This window comes from Canis lupus, chromosome 1 (genome assembly GCF_003254725.2).
Source record: "Canis lupus dingo isolate Sandy chromosome 1, ASM325472v2, whole genome shotgun sequence".
Classification (NCBI taxonomy): domain Eukaryota; kingdom Metazoa; phylum Chordata; class Mammalia; order Carnivora; family Canidae; genus Canis; species Canis lupus.
Genome location: NC_064243.1, coordinates 82,645,323 through 82,662,238, shown reverse-complemented (window position 1 = coordinate 82,662,238; position 16,916 = coordinate 82,645,323). Strand labels below are relative to the sequence as shown.

Here is a 16,916-nt window from a genome sequence, read left to right as displayed (position 1 = left end):
TAAGGAGGTTCAGAGCCAGGATGAATGAATCTTCGGGGCGCTCGGCCCGCACCGACCTGGAGATCGCCGCCGCCTTTCGGGAAGGGGCGGTAAATCGATTCCAACGCAAGGAGGAGAGGAAGAGAAGGCGGCAGAGCCGCGGCGCCGGAGCTCCCCTCGCAGCCCTTTGCAAAAAGTCTCGCTTGGGCCGCCCGGGACCCTTGGAGGTTCCAGCCCCGGGAAGCCGGCGGCGCTAGGACCTGGCTGGTGCCTGGCCGCGGCCGCGCTCCGGCGGGCGGAGGAGGGAGAGGAGGAGGGGGCTGCGGGAGAGGAGGGGTGTCAGGGGGGCGGGGGAGTCATTTATGCAGAGCAGGCGCTGCTGCCATTGCCACTCACACTCCCCGCGCGCCGCTCGGAGCCGGAGGGAGCGCGGGGAGCGAGCGAGCGAGCGCTCGGAGCCCGGGCCAGCAGAGGGGGCGCCCGGCCGCTGCCTGCACCGCCGCCTCCGCCGCGCTCCGGGGCCCGGGGAGGAGCGAGGGCGAGTCGCGGAGTCGGGAGCCGAGCGGCCGAGCCCCAACTGCGGGAGGGCGCCTGCCCCGCCGCCTCCTGCGCCCGGGCCGGGGAGCCCCCGCCGCTCGCCCTGCGGGCCGGAGGGCAGGGAGCACAGGTCCGCGCAGCCCCGGGGATGGTCTAGGCGGTCCAGCCGCACCGCGAGGCTCGCCGTTCGCTCCCAGCCGGGGCTCGCCGCCTCCTGCGGATCGCCCGGGGCTGCGCGCCGCGGCGGCCGGGGGCTGCGCGCCGGGGCGGCCCAGGCCGGAGAAGTTAGTTGTGCGCGCGGCTCGTGCGCGGAGTCAGCGAGCGAGCGAGGGAGGCAGAGAGGCGCCGGGGCCATGGGCTGGGGGAGCCGCGGCTGCTGCCCGGGACGCCTGGACCTGCTGTGCGTGCTGGCGCTGCTCGGGGGCTGCCTGCTTCCCGTGTGCCGGACGCGCGTCTACACCAACCACTGGGCAGTCAAGATCGCCGGCGGCTTCCCGGAGGCCGACCGCATCGCCAGCAAGTACGGATTCATCAACATAGGACAGGTAACGACGGGCTGGCCGGGTCCCTGGCCCCGAGGCAGCCGGGGCAGGGGCAGCCTCCAGCGACTTCGCGCTTCTTGCCCCCCCCCCCCGCCCCCGGGCAACCCCCTTCCCCCTCTTCCAGATGTGCTCTTGCAGCTGTTGCCCGAACTCTTGAGCGGTTTTCTCTCTCTCTTTCACACACACACACTCCTCAAAGTTACTAGGGTTGGTTTTGTTTACTTTTTTTTTTTTTTCCTCCTTTGCAAGCCGCGAGGGACAGGTAGGGTCTCTGGAAAAATCCAGCGTGCATACCCCCGTGGTGGTTTCAGACCCTACCGGATCTTTTGACCTGGAAAGTCGGAGAGCATTGGTAGCCTGAGCTCCTTTTTTTGGGGGGGGGCGGTTAGAGGGGGCGAGCGCGCTCCTTGCGGTTTCTGAGAGCCAGGGTGAGGAGAAGGCGAGGAAGGGAAAGCCTTTCCGGCTCGGACCTGAATTTAGCCCAGAAAGTAGTTTGCCCCCCCCCCCCCCCCCCCCCGGGGGAGAGCACCGCTGGGCGCTGGAGGCTGGAGGCGCGGGGACTGGAGCTGGAAGGAGGAGGGAGGCGGCGGGAGGGGAAGGGAGGGCCGGACCCGGCGTGAGCGCAGATCTGGGGAGACACCTCCCGGCTTCCTGGGCTCTCTGGGGAGACCCGAGTGGGGCCTCGCGGAGCGGGGCCGGAGAAGGAAGGTGGGCAACTCCCGAGCCCCGCTGGCTGGCTTCTGCTCGGGGGGAGCTGCAGGGCCGTGGGGCAGCGGGCGCGGGGCGTTTGCGGGGCGTTTGCGGGGCGCCGCTCCCGGGCTTCCCGCACAGCTGCCCAGCTGGGAGACAATGAATTAAACGGTGTTGCGGGGCTGATTGGGAGCGCAACAGATTTGGAGGTACTTCCGAGCTAAACGATCCTCGCCCTCCTTCCTGTAAGAACTGAGAGCGCCAAGGGCCGCGGACACGGGTCCGAGAAAGTGACGCGATGGTCCCCCCCCCCCGCCCCCGCCCCCGCACTCACACCTCTGTGACTCACTTCTCCAGGCCTGGCTGGAGGAGGGGGCTCTGGCCAGACCTTGGCCTGACTGTGCTGGGGGTGGGCGGCGAGGGTGATGGGGCGCCTCCGCGGCAGACCCGCTTCTGGGGCTGCTCCGGATGCACGTGCCCTGCGTGCTGTCCCGGGGTGAAGGGAAAGGAAGGGGCTGCGGGTGCCCCGGGACCGAGAGGGCACAGACGGTGCCTGGTGCTATTGCAGTCCACGTCCAGGAACGAGAGCCCGGAGCGGAGCGCTGAGACCCGCAGCTGCCTGGGGGATGCGGCACTGAGGGAGGGAGGCCGAGCGCCTGTCCCTGCATCTGGAAGGAGATCGGGAGCGCTGGGGGCGGGGGTGGGGGTAGGGGGGCTGTTGTAAGCAGCGGGAGCCTGAGGTTTGGGGCTTTACGGGTCAAGAGGGACGACGTGTTCCTGAGAGGCCAGTCCTGTGAGGACGGAAACCAGGGCAAGGGGCAAAGTCTTTATCCACCCCCGCCACGCCCCCTACAAACACACACACACACACACACACACACACACACATATACACACAGCATGGTCGGTCCCTATCCAACACACACCCGGAAGCAAGAAAGGAGGAAGAAAGGAAGGAAGGAAAAGAAAGGAAAGGGAAGGGAGCTACATTTTGTTGCCTGAGTGCCTGTCATCTTCAGGAGAGTTCTATTCTAATGGCTTGTAAGGATCCTACTAGCTTCGTATTTCATCAGAAGGAAACAGAATCTCTCCTCCTTTTACAGGAGCTTAAAATTGGGTGCTGGGTGTGACCCTGGAACGTAACTGGGAACCCTAACAATCAAAGGAGCCTTGTTAATTATCTTTCCAGAGGTGCATCTCCCATATAGGAGACATATTTAGAAAATAAATTCTTGAACATACATTTTTTGGGGGTTGGGGGTAATCTGCAAAATGACCATTTGGGTGGCTGTCCCCGCCCACTCAGCAAATTGGAAACCCAAGATCCTGGAGAGGATGACCCTCTGTCATCTCAGCTAGATGGTGGCAAAACCATGATTCAGACCTAGGACTCTCTGGCCCAGGCCTCCTCCTGCGTGAACCCTGCCCTTAGGGTATCTCCCCTTCCACCATCCCATAGGAGAAAAGAGGAGCAAAGTAACATCCCCAGTTCCCTGATTTAGTGGCTCAGTAGACTGGGAACAAACGTTCAGTATTAATTCACAGATACTTGTTTCAAACGGACCTGGACTTCTGGACTCTGAGAAGCTTCATGACTTGCAAGAGGAGAAATACCTGTTTCTTAATGAACTCATTAAATAGAACTGAGATACTGCAGAGCCTGGCAGAGTGAGGGAGGAGATTCTGTCCCCGAACCCACTTTGAGCAAGCAGACACTGCAGTGTCCTGTGACTTCACCTGACTGTGTTTACAGGATGTCTTCTGATGAAGAGTGGTGGCTTTTCATTTAAAAAGTGATGCAAAGAAACTTTCCGTACAGATGACACCAAATACCATTTATTGTGGTTTTTACAATCCCAATGAAGAAATTTAGTGCTTTCAAAAGTTGCAGAGGACCCCTTGAACTGATGCCATAACAGTGTAAAAAGGTCAGCGAGCCTTACAGTGTGAAGCGTTTGCTCTGTAGATCAAAGGCGGGGAGGGGGGGGTGACACTATGCTAAGTCTTTGGGGTGGTGAATTGAGTTCACACATGCACTTTCCCTGCAGTGTGAGGGCCAAACATATATCTTATTCTTCTTTTACTGCCCTGACCTTTTAACACTTTAGACATCCTCTTGTTATTCTTTCTTTGCATCTCCATCCCTAAGCCAGTGGCTCTTCCATTGAGGGCAGGGACTAATTTGCAAACGTTTCTGGAATGTTCTGTCTTTACCCATTTGGGCTTGGGGTCCCACCTCGTGGGTCACAGATTGGAACTTAGACCTCTTATTGCCAGTGACAGCATTTAATACGTCGGGGGTGTTTCTGACGTCTTTAGTGCAATATTTTAGGTGAGTAAGGTAGTGAATTTTCGCCACAGCTAAGGTACAGTTTGGGCTACTCAGAATTTCTGTGTGATGTTCTATATGGCCTCTTAGCACTTAGAGTCACCAGAGGTAGAAATCTCTGGCCTCGAGAATTCCACAGAAAAAGAGTAGGTGTGCCTCTTGCATTCATGAAAAATAGGATGCGCAGAGGAACACAAGAGCGAGCAAGCAGACAGGCAAAAAGGACATGCTTGGCTTCCTGAAAGGGAAGAATAATGAGACTTCTCTTGCTTTTGGCTACAGAGGTAGCATTATGTTTTGATAGGTTTTCCACATAATGGTAGTATTTGTGGATGGTTATGCCTTGGAAATCTGAAATGATGCCATCATTAGTAGTAGTAGTAGTTGTCGTCACATTGGTGTGTATCCTGTTTTGCTTGGTACTAGATTGCCCTTTCTTCCCCTGCCGGCCCTGACTGCCAGGCCTCCTAGGCTCTGGGATGCCCTGCCTGTGGCCTCATGCGGATGGAAGGGAGGCCTTGGTCCTCCCTCCCAATCCATGCTCTGACTCTCAGAACTAACAGTGTAGTGGTCAGAGGGTGGCAGTGACAGAAAGGAATGAAGACCTGACATGGTGTTAATTGTGAACCTTTGTTTGGACTAACTCTACAATCCGGCGGGCCTTCATTTCTGGTTATTTGAACTCAGAAGGTCCCTTGTGGGGGTTGTTTGCCGTGTGCAAGAGCTGTATTTATCCTTCTGTGAATTGCATATAATCCTTGATCCCAAACTGAGATTACCGGTAGCGAAAAGCTCTCCTCAAACCATGTAACTTATCTTGAGCGAGATTCCAGAAGGATAAAGCCAGATGCAAGCAGTACTGGGGAAATATTTTACCTGGAGTTCCCATTGAAAGCAGAGACTTGGAAACTCCAGGGATGCCACTTGCAAGGTCTTTGAAAGCAGGAAAGTCAGTGAACTTAATGGAGCCCCTGTGCCTCCATCTGTAAGACGATAAATCTCTAGATAACTGAGTTGACTGTGCATTGCTCAGAACATAGTTAGGCTTGCAGAGGAAGGTTTGTTGAATCTGAATCTGAAATAAGTGAGACTCAAACTTTATTTAGATAGGGAGAAAGGAAGACTTTTTTTTTTTTTTTTTAACTGGGAGATGCAAAATGTGAAGATCAGGAAAATAAATTTTTAATGGCTGAGCAAAAAGCGCTAAATCAAAGCTTTGTAGACAGGGAAAATGGTTTTCCGTTTCAACTAACAATATAAAATACTTTAAAAATAGTTTCTGTTGGACTCTAAACAATTCTGGCTGATTTCCCATGATGGTGCCTTCCTCCCTGCTTGATCCTTGTTGTGGTCCATTAAATATTATAGGATAAGCTCTCCGGAGATGGAAGACAGAGAAGAAAAATATCTGAGGATTGATTACCTTATAAAGCCTCTTACCTTGGTACGTTATATGAGATCGTATTTGAATTTATATTTTAATTCTGAATGTAGAGTTAGAAGCAGCATTTCCTAGGGATCTTTAGTAGGAGGAACTTTGTTCAGAGATGTGCCGAGGGCCTCCCACTCTGCTGATGAATTCTAACCTTCAAGTAATGTGGGGTGATCACAGTGCTGACAAACAGTGGCCAGTGGGTTCTGGGTGCATATGGTTGGCATTGCTAGTAGGGACGTGGCTAGCCTGCTGGGCTGAATGGGAGTGGACTGTGCTCCCCTCATTGCATTCTTAGGCATATTGTAAACAGCAAAATAAATCGATGTAGGAGTCCATCTGGCTTTGCGCAGCAGCTCTTCACACCCAAGAACTTCAGCCCTGACCCCCGCTAGCAGCTCTCACATGCTTCGTTCTCATGAGCAGGAGAACCTCGACTGGAAAACAGCAATTCAGAGGGCTTGGCCTGGTGATGGTGGATCTGTTGCATTAACCTCATAGGCCAGGAATGGCTCATATGTGGCCATTGGGATTTGGGGGTCTATTGAAAATGAAAAACTGCATTTTTATGCACCCAAAGGCAGCTGAATTTGCCTTATCACTGTCTTTCATGAGCTTATATCCAGAGGTCTTAACCTTAAAGGTCAGCCAGAGAAGCAGGGTAGTGTGCTGGGAAAGTGGCCAGCGCTGTCTGACTCTTTGGTTAAGGGAGGGAGTCCTGACCCAGAAACATCCCCTGGGCAGGGAGGGGTATTTGCCTTGTCTGTTCTAGTTATATGAAGCAGTGTCTGGGTTTTCCCAAGGCTGAAGTATCTCCAGGCATTGCTGTGCCTCGGGACTTTATCGCTTGGCTAATTCAGGTTGGATTTGATGACAGAGAATGACGCTTGGCTTCCTGGGTGGGGAAAAATGAATGCTTACAGACCTTCATGCATGCTAGAATATATGTATGCAGATATATGGACGTGTGTACATCCATATGTATATATCTGTTAATTTTTATTTTTATCAAAGTTAAAGTTAAATATGCACATAATTTAGAGTGAAATTGCTCATGCAGTATTCTTACGAGTTTCAACAAATGAGATCTCTACATCTAAAGGTAGCAAGAAAGGACAATCAGTGCCAATAAACCCTTCAGTGTGGGTTAATCCCTGCAGGAAAATGAGACCAGAAAGAGAACAAGAGTAGGAGTCAGCAAGCTCAAGGGTTTTTTCTCTCATTAACCAATTTGACCCCCATTGCCTCATTTTTCAAAGAGGGGACTCTGTTACTACTTGAGCCACCTTGTGGGGTTGAAATCCGGTGCCTAATAACGAACACGAGTATATAAAAAAGTAAGACTAGGAAGCATCGCGTGATCTACTGGGGCTCCAAGGAGATGCAAAGGCCACTAGAAGGAAAGTAAGAGAATGCCATGGTTCATGCAGGTTTCTTAGTGGAGTGACTTGAGACTTTCTAGATTCTTGTGCTTGTCCCTGGGGATCGAGTAGGAGCTGGAAGGGGAAGGGGAAGGGGAGTCAGTGTCATTGCTGATCCTCTCTTCAGAGGACAGGGATAGTTATACTTTTCCCTGAGGGCCATGGACAGAGGGCTAGGGCTGGGAGAACAGACGAGATAATCACCCAGCTAAAGTTCCTGATCTCTGTGTCAGACAGCTTTGTTTATAAGGCATAGACAATCTGGAGGATGCAAGATGTTTTATTTGAAGAATCACAGGATGCCTGGGTGGCTCAGTGGTTGAGCGTCTGCCTTTGGCTCAGGTCATGACCCCAGGGTCCTGGGATCGAGTCCCGCATCGGGCTCCCTGCTCAGTGGGGAGCCTACTTCTCCCTCTGCCTGTGTCTCTGCTTTTCTCTCTGTCTTTCATGAATAAATAAAATCTTTTTAAAAAGTCAAAACACAGTGTTTTTTTTTAATTGAAGTATAATTAACATAACAATGTTCCAGTAGTTTCAGACGTACAAAGTATTGATTGAGCAATTGTATACATTACTCAGTGGTCACTGTGATAAGTGTGCTCACCATCTGTCAGCATACAACATTATTACAATATTATTGAGTGTATTCCCTATGCTATCCTTTTGTGTTTGACTCAAATGTGAGTATGTATAGAGGAGTAATGGGAAACAAAATTGAAATATAGGAATATAGGAATACAGATGGGACTCTTCTGGGTGCAAGTGTTGAAAACCCAACCTCCTGCTGCTGAAATAAAACTAATAAACAATCAGATAAGGAAACAGGGACTCTGTTAATTAAACAGATCCGCATGCGGATCTGGTATATGTGGTTCTGAAAACAGAAACTGAATTCTTGGTGCAAACAGGCCTTACCTGATGTGTACTTTCTTCATGGCAAAACCTATCCTGACCTATACTGGGATTAATTAGGGCATTATTTTTTTTTTTGTCTTGTTGCAGAAATGCATTTAGTGGGTTTGATTAGGAGGATGCTGTCCTTGAGGTGGGTCGAGGTGTATACAATACACTCCAGGATGTGTACTGTTGTACGTTTCTTATCTGAAGAGTTCTGAATTCTGAAATGCATCTAGATCCCAGAGTTTCTATTTTATTTTTAAAAATATTTTATTTATTCATGAGAGACACACGGGGAGAGAGAGGCAGAGACACAGGCAGAGGGAGAAGCAGGCTCCCTGCAGAGAGCCTGATGCAGGACTCAATCCCAGGACCCTGGGATCATGACCTGAGCCAAAGGCAAATGCTCAACCACTGAGCCACCTAGAGGCCTCTAGATCTAAGAGTTTTTAAAAGGTGACTGCGAAGTCTGTCCAGCTGAAAGTCCAGAGGTAGTGCTAACGTCAGATATTCCTGTTTCCCTCTATTAGCTTTATTCTCACACAGGCCCTTTCTCCAAGGCAGCAAAGCTCATACGATTCTTAGTACCTCCCTTACCTGCTATTGAAATAAACCCTGGAAAAAGACTCTAGTGCTTCCTCATAGGATTATATCTCTACTCATAGGCCACTGACTTTGTCCTCTGGGATGGCAGTATGTTGGTGAGTCACCTTCACATATCTGCCCTTGAAGTGAGGGAGATATTGACTTTTGATGGACAGCTCACAACTGGGGAGAGACAGTTCCCCAAGGGAAAGGGGGTGCTGTTGCTGGGGAATGAGGGAAAGCAGAGGCGGGACAAGAATACCTCCCACTACAGATCAGGTTATATAAGGCCTTAAATGCTTGGGCTGGGGAGTTTCAACTTCATCCCATAGGACAAAGTGTTCCATTGAAGTTCCCTGAGAAGAGGTGACAGCCTGCTGACTCAACCCACATGAAGGTCTACCATGTAATATACATAAGATGTTCTCTGCTTTCAAGGAGGTGGGACATTTTTACTCATAGCTGTCATTCAGCAGGACAGATACGAGTGGGGTAACAGCACAATATGGTTCAATCATTCGGCCTGGGAGGAATCTGCTGATTGAGGTGTGCCTAAGGAGCTAGAGGAGGCAGACAGGCTGTTGTGTTGGTAAAAGTTATTGGTAATGAAGCAGAAGCTGAGCCAATGGGAAGAGAATAGCTTTGGATTCTTGTAGCAGTGTGGATTCGGTATGGCTTGGAGACTAAGTGGAAGTGAAGGTTGAGGAGGAGGGAGAAGGTGAAGGTAACTATAAAGTGTATGGCCACAGGACCAGGAGCATGGTGGACCCATTTATAGAATTGGGGCAATCTGCAGGAGCATTTGGAGAACAAAAGGGTAGGTTCAGCCTTAGTGTTGTTGGTAGAGAGAAAGGCACACAGATAGAAATGTCCACTGTGCAGAAGAGATTTGGCACAGGAAAGAAGTGAAGACAGGCACTCATCCTGTCTGTGGAAATGCATAGGATTGAGAAGGGATGCAGCATGGAGGGGGTGGAGCAGGCTGAGGATGGAGTCTTAGGGCAATGTCTCCACTTAAGGGTAAAGGGATAAAGGAGTATCAAAGAGTGAGGGAGGCCTCAAAAGTAGAGCCTGGAATCCTTGGGAATAGATGCTCCCTCTATAGGGTGTGCACCAGTGAAAAGAGCTGTAAAGAGAATCCAGCATATGAGAATTGAAATATGGCTTAAAGATTTGGTGATGAGGAGGTTGACTATGATCTTGGTGCCAGGGCTTGGTTGGATAATGAGGGGAACTCAAGGATGTGGGACAGTAGAGGAAATGAACACAGAAGGTTCTTACTGCACATGCCCACCTACTTGTATTCTTTCTCTGTCTCTCATTGATGCACTAGGGCAGCTAAGCTCACAGATCTAGAACCAAAAGGGTTTGACTCCTAACACTGCTACTACTTAGTGGGGGGACCCTAGGCAAGTGTCTTAAGTTCTCTGTGCCTCAGTTTCTTCATGCGTGAAAAAGATCCAATAGTATTTCTCTCATAGAATCATTGAGAGGATTAGTTAAAAGTAGTTAAAATACTGCTGGGCACATACTACATACTCAGTAAGTGTCTGTTATTAGATCTTGGGTTTTTTGTTTGTTTGTTTTTAACCAAGTAACACTCAGTTTCTATCTATGGTTTCATCCTATAGTTTTCACTTAACATTATATTGTGAGCCTTTTCCAAGGTTACTAAATAATTTTAGACAAATTTTAATGGCTTCATAATTCAGGGTATCACACTATGTTATAATTCGTGTGACTCTACTTGTATTTTGCCAGGGATAATCCTGACTTATGTATTGCCTCCATTAAGTATTTTTTAATATCCCCTTTTACTTTCAGACATGTCTGAATTTGGAAGAGAAATGATACGGTTACCCTAACTGTATGCATATTTGTGTGTGTGCGTTTAATTACATGTCGTTCCACCAGCTAGGAGCCAGAGCGATGCCTCTTTCTCGTTTGGGTCCCCAGCACCTAGCACGGTGCATGGCATCAGAGAAGCACAGTGTACACTTGAGATAGGAAACATTACATAAAGACAAATAGGTTTGGAAGGCAAGAGAAGCACTGGTGCCTTGAGTGTAACGTAGGGTGAGTGGAGTTTCCGGGGAGTTCAGGTTGAGGGGTAAAGGAACATACGTGTGGGATAGCTCAATCTCTTTAGTCACTGACTAGGTGAAGGTCACCTGCAGACACTGGGGAGAGTTGGGTGAGTTTGGTGTCCACGTGCTTTGGTGTTTTGATACATGTTAAGGAAATTCTGATCAGAAGCCATAAAGAAAGGATGAGATGGTGCCATTTGTGACAACATGGATGGATGTAGAGGGTATTATGCTAAGTGAACTAAGTTTGGCTGAGAAGGACAAATACCATATGATCCCCTCATTCATATATGGAATTAAAAAAAACCCACCAATGAATAAACAAACAAAAAGCAGAACCAGACTTATAAATACAGAGAATGAACTGTTGGCTGCTGGAGGGGAGGGAGTGGGGGATGGGCAAAATGGGTGAAGGGGTGAGAGACAGGAGGCTTCTAGTGATGGAATGAATAAGTCCTGGGGATGAAAGGCACAGCATGAGAAATAACAGTCAGTGGGATTGTAACAGCATTGCATGGTGACAGATGGTAGTTACACTTGTGGTGAGCATAGAATGATGTATAGACTAGTCAAATCACTACGCTGCACACCTGAAATGAATATAACATCATGTCTCAACTATACTTAAATTGAAAAAAAAAAAGAATCAATGATGAATGACTATGGAAAGAATATAGCCAAATGGCAGTGAGATTATTTGCTGCTTGTTCTTAGTTATGGCTCAGCAAGTAATGGTTGTATATTAATGAGCCAACAGATAAACCAAACTGTTATGGCTTTGTGCCTTGGCCACTAATGCTTAGACACCTGAGATCGGAACAGGACAGAATTTGCCAGGGTGAGAGAGAAGGGAAAAGATCTGTGGGCAGCTGCGGGTGGGCTAGGGGTAGGGGAAAATGGATCGACTAGCTCTTGAATATAAGGGGTCACACCTCTGAAGTGACACAGCACAGTGTCCAAGCTTTGAGGAGGGCAGAGGGGCCCAAATAGGGCTGGTGGACCCAAGAATGGGGTGGGCGTAGGAGCTGTGAGTAAAATAAAATAAAAATGGAGGGCCAGTTTGGCAAGAGTGGAAGAAGTGGAAACACAGGATGGAGGCATCCCAGAGGGTGGATGTGTATTGATTGATTGATTAATTGATTGTAAGCTCCACGTTAGAGCTGTTCTGCTCTAACAGGTGGACATGCTGGTGAGCTGATTAACATTAAATAGAAAGCATTAAATAGAAAACCAGTGAAGGCCAGTGGGTTAGACAGAGTGGAGAAAGTGTGGGGCTGGGATGTTGGAAGTCTTTATCAGTTTGTATAAGATGAGGATCCCAAGTAATTGTGCTGGTGAACTCACTAGGCAGGTAAACGTGGCATGTACCCCACACTGTGATTGGATAAATTTAGGTATTATCACTACTTTGTCCATCTGTGTGCTATTATTTGTACTAGAGGTCCTGGATCAGCTTAAAGGATCAGGATAGACAACTGGATGATTGCTGTCAACTCCCGAATGTATCTTTCTGTGTTTGATTTTAAAACTGAAGATTGCATGGAACGCTGATTGTAGAGGGAGGAGTGTAAACGGAGAATGTGAAACCAGAAACAATATTTAAGGATGATTTTAAAATGGCATATACTTTGTCACATGCTGTGGTTGCCTCTACCCTAAGTTGTCATATAGCCCACTTCCCTTATAATAAATCATTATTATAATTTATTCACATGACACATATTCTGCTCTTTATAAAATATATAGAAGCTGTGTTCTGAACACGTCTTTTATGAATTCTTAGCCCAAACTGTACTGCCCTATAGGAATATACATATGTTTTTAAATATGTGTTTTAACAGTTATTTATAGATTGCTCTATATTTCATATATAAGATTTTTAGATTGCTCTGTGTAATATTAGATTAATCTTGTTTGCATTTGTATGTAATCTGATAGCTAATTTAGGGTTAGCATCACAAAGGAAGCATTAAATTTCTAATTAAATCCGTGCATTATCTAAGAGGTTAATTCTGTCTTGGGAAAATTATAATGTGGGTACCATACCAGCATTGAAATTAGTTAAGATTTATTAAAAGCAAGTCCTTTCCTGCTGCCTTTCCCTTTATATATATATATAGAATATATATATATTTGTACTAAGTACTTAAGGTCTGATATTTTTGTAATAAGTGCTTATGATCTGGTATTTTTCTACTCTAAGAAGCTCTTACAGCTGTAAAAATATCCAGTCCCCTCCGTGTCACTGTTCCCAGGCTTGTACCTTGTTTTTACTAGTTGACGTTTCTCAACCAAAATAAAACTGGGCCGTGCTTGCTAGTTTGAATATAGTACAGGGAGGGGGAGACATGTCCAGGGCCTTTAATCTTGTAAGCAGATATCCAGAAGTATAAGTTTAGAAGTTTCCCGCATACTCATCCTGGGCCTATTCTACTTGCACTTAACTAATATCTGTTTTTTTCCTGTGTCTGTGGAACCCCATTCATCAATTTCAAGGTTTTTCAAGAGAAAACTAAATTGTGGGCCACTTAGGATTTATTACAGCCCAGCTTCCAGCAAAACCTTTTTTTTTTTTTTAAACTGCAAGGCATCTTTCTATTTGGTTACTGCTCTTGAGCCAACTTACCAAATGCTACATTCTTTGAATTATCGTAGGATGATATCATAGCTTTTGGGCTGGTTGGACAGTTTGAGAACCAGTAGGTAAGCTCAAGACAGAAGGCAGGTGACTTGCATCCTCTGCTAGGTCCCACCCTGCCACTAATCTGCCCCACATGTAAGAGTTGGTCTCTGTCTTAAAATATTGGTTTTATTCATTGTTTTATTAACATAAATAGTTATTGAAGGACACTACAAAGAAAGTACAAAGGCAAACCATACAATGGGAGAAAGTATTTGCAAGCCATACTTGATAAGGGAATTAGATCCAGAATATATGCACTTAGTAATAAAAAGATAGCCCAATTAATAATGAGCACAAAGAATCTGAATGGACATTTCTCCCAAGAAGATATATAAATGGGTGATAAGCACATGAAGCTATATATAACATCAGTGAAATGCAAATCAAAACCACAGTGTGATACTAGTTCACACTTACTTGGACGGCTATAATTGAAGAGATAGGTAATTGCAAGTGTTGGCAAAGATATGAAGTCATTCGCAGACTTGTATGTTGCTGGTAGAAATGTAAAGTGGTATAATCACTGTTGGAAAAAAAAGTCTAGTGGTTCCTCAACAGGTCAACCATAGAGTTAGTATATGACCCAGCAATTCTACTCCTAGCTATATGATATGCCCAAAAGAAGTGAAAACCTTTGTTCACACCAAAACTCCAAAAAGTGGAAACAACCCACATCTTGTCAACTGATGAATGGGTAAACAAATTTACAGAATTTTATTTTGCAAATAAAAATGAATGAGATACCGATCCATGCTGCAATCTTGAAAACACTAGGCTAAGTAAAAAGAGCCAGTCATAAAAGGCCACAGAGAGTATGATTCTGTTTTATGAAATGTCTAGAATAGGTAAATCCATAGAGATGGAAGGTAGATTAGTGGTTACCTTAGGCTGGAAGGTTTGATGGGAATAGGGTAATGGTATAGGGTTTCTTTTGGGGTTGAGAAAAAATGTTCTGAAATGAATTGTCATATTCACATAATTCTGTGAAGATACAAAAACATTGGACAGTTTATTTAAAATAGGTGAAGTGTATAGTATGTGAATTATGTCTCAATATAGCTGTTAAGAATAGTTATGGAGTACCCATCATTTATCATCCATTCTAATAGCCACAGTGCTACTATATTTGTCATTGATAAGGTATCTACTCACTCGGAGCTTATATTAATAGTGGGAGGAGACAAACTGTAAGTCAGTAATGAAATGAATAGAATAATATCAATTATGGTAAGTGTTGTTGGAAAGCAATGGTAGAGGTGGCAGGGAGTTCTGTAGACCATCTGGTCAGAGAGGCTCATTGAGGAGGAAACACTTGAGGCAGAGACCTGAATACTTTTTTTTAAAGATTTTATTTATTTATTTGACGGAGCCAGAGAGCACAAGCAGGGAAAGAGCCAAAGGGAGACTGAGAAGCAGGCTCCCCGCTGAGCAAGGAGCCTGAGGCAGGGCTTGATCCCAGGACCCTGAGATCATGACTCGAGTAGAAGGCAGATGCTTAATCAACTGAACTACCCAGGTGCCTCTAGGGACATGAATATTAAGGACCCAACTACGTGGAGGTCTGGGTTGGGGTCATGTGTGTACAGAGGAGATAGCCAGTGCCAATGCTCTTGAGGAACTGAAAGCTACTCGTATAAATAGAGTCTAGTTAACAAGTGGTTGAGCTTGAGGTTGGAGAGAATGATCTTAACGCTTATTTTGGTGATGCCATTTCTGGGTTCAGAAGCCACCAGTAGCTCCCGTTCCCTACTATGTTTAAACAGATTTCTTCTTTGGGCTTTTAAAGGCCTCTACCCACTTGTCCTGAGAACTTTTTCTATCATCTTTCCTATTCTGTCCCTGACCACAGCCAAACTGGACTTCCCATTGTTCCCCAGGTATTATGCTTAGTGCTTTCCTGTCTCTGTGCCAGTCTTTCCACCTGGAATATTCACCTGACCTCCTTGCTCTTCTGGGAATCCTATCTCTTCTCAAAGGCACACATCTCAATGTCACCTCTTTGCTATACCTTGTTCTGAAAGTATACGTAAAACGTAGGTATAGTTTGCACAAAATTCTCTTAAGGAATAGTGGGGTTTTTCTTTCTTTTTCCCCCCTTTTGGGGGATTTAATTATTCTGTAGCATCTCAGATAGTCTTGTTCTATATCATTAAACATCAGTCATTAAACATCAGTTGAATTCCAAAGTATTTTACAGACATGCAATATATATAAAATGAAAAATCTAAACATTAGAGAAAAATGACAAAAGGTCTACCCATAAAGATGACTAACAGCGTATAGTATATTCTGGAAAGGACTATCGGTAAGGAGCAGTGATTTAGAATTGATGAGTCATTTGTGTATGGATTCTAAAGTCCAGGGCTTCCTGGGAACTAGCCTAACCCTTATCTTTAAGTGTTTCAGACCTTGGCATCATTGTCATGGTCATTCTTTCTGGCTTTGACTTCCATGAAAATTCTTCATGTGAGAGTCAGAGTACACAGTGTGATATTGTCAACTCCGCTGAGTCTCACATCATCCTACGACTGCTTCTCCATGGATGCCAGGGAACCTTGAGGACCCTGCTGGCTGTGATCATCTTCCTGGGGGTGGCAATGGAAGTCCTCTGTCTGATGGAGCATTGAGAACAGCACAGAGCGTTCCCCCAGTGAAAGAATTGGTCAGTCATAAGAGACCATTTCAGTTCACAGGCAAATTTTACTGTTTGTGTGGAATCAGGGGGAGTAGCAAAAATAAGCAGATTTGGTTTATATGAACATCCCAAAGCTCAGGATAATGTAAGGAGTAGAATCTTGTGATGGTCAAAGACTCGTGGCAGGGCTTACCTGGATTGGGTCTTTTGAAGGACCAAAGCTGGAGTTAAATTGGCCCGAGAGGAGAGATTGCAAGCTCTGGGACAAACAGACATAAAATTAAGCCCTGCAGCTTTGTCCTTAAGGAGTGGCTTCAGAAATATCCTTGGAGATAGGAAATAAACTCAAGACAAATAGAGCAAATATCCATTAGGAATTAGCTTCACTTCATTATGGAAGGAATGCTTTCTTGTTTGGGTGATATGGCTGGAAGCCAGTCTCTCAATCGAGATGGGTCTCCCTGTCTGACCTTTGCACTCTAATCAGATTGAAGCCTCAAATGACCAGTCCTTCAGGGAAAGGTGAATTATATCTTCTGGGTCAGATGAAAGGGAGATGGGAAAGCTGAGTGTTCTCATGCTGTCTGCGGTTCTAGAGTAGCCCTCTTCCCTCTCCTCAATTGCGATGCTGTTCTGTAGCTAAGCCCCTTGTTATTTCTTATATGGGCTATTGCACCAGGCCTATCCTGTCTCCATTGTCTTCTCCTTCAAAGCTTGCCACATAAGGCAGAGAGTAATTTTCTCAGCACCCATCCTGGTCAAAAAAGACCATTTCTCCCTCTCCTTCTTCTCCTCCCCTATGCTAAACATAATTCAACCTAAATACTTTCCCATTCTTTGCACATAAACTGCCATGCCCTGCTTTTCTGTCCCGACTCATGTCATTCCCACTGCCTGGACACTGTCACCTGCAGCGCTCATTCTGTAAAGCCCTTCTCAGATGGTATCTCCTTGAGGGATCTTGCCTGTAGCTAAAACCTCCTTCCTTTAAATTCTCATTGAAATTTGCAAGCTTCTTTTCCCTGGTATTTGACATATTTAGATCCTATACTGTGTGTGTGTGTGTATGTGTGTGCGCGCACGCTAGAGAGCAATCTCC

General features: G+C 46.5%; 1 protein-coding gene across 3 annotated transcripts in view; it reads left to right on the top strand.

Moving 5' to 3' along the window:
* The first annotated feature begins 707 nt into the window (after window positions 1-707).
* PCSK5 (proprotein convertase subtilisin/kexin type 5) overlaps window positions 708-16,916 on the top strand; it is a 458,329-nt gene continuing 442,120 nt past the window's right edge. The window contains exon 1 of one of the 3 annotated variants that reach the window (XM_035709909.2): window positions 708-1,061. In XM_035709909.2, the coding sequence (XP_035565802.2) occupies window positions 870-1,061 (192 nt within the window). In that variant the 5' untranslated portion in view covers window positions 708-869. The remainder of the gene's footprint in view (window positions 1,062-16,916) is intronic. The other 2 variants (XM_025423285.3, XM_025423284.3) reach the window with 2 other exon arrangements.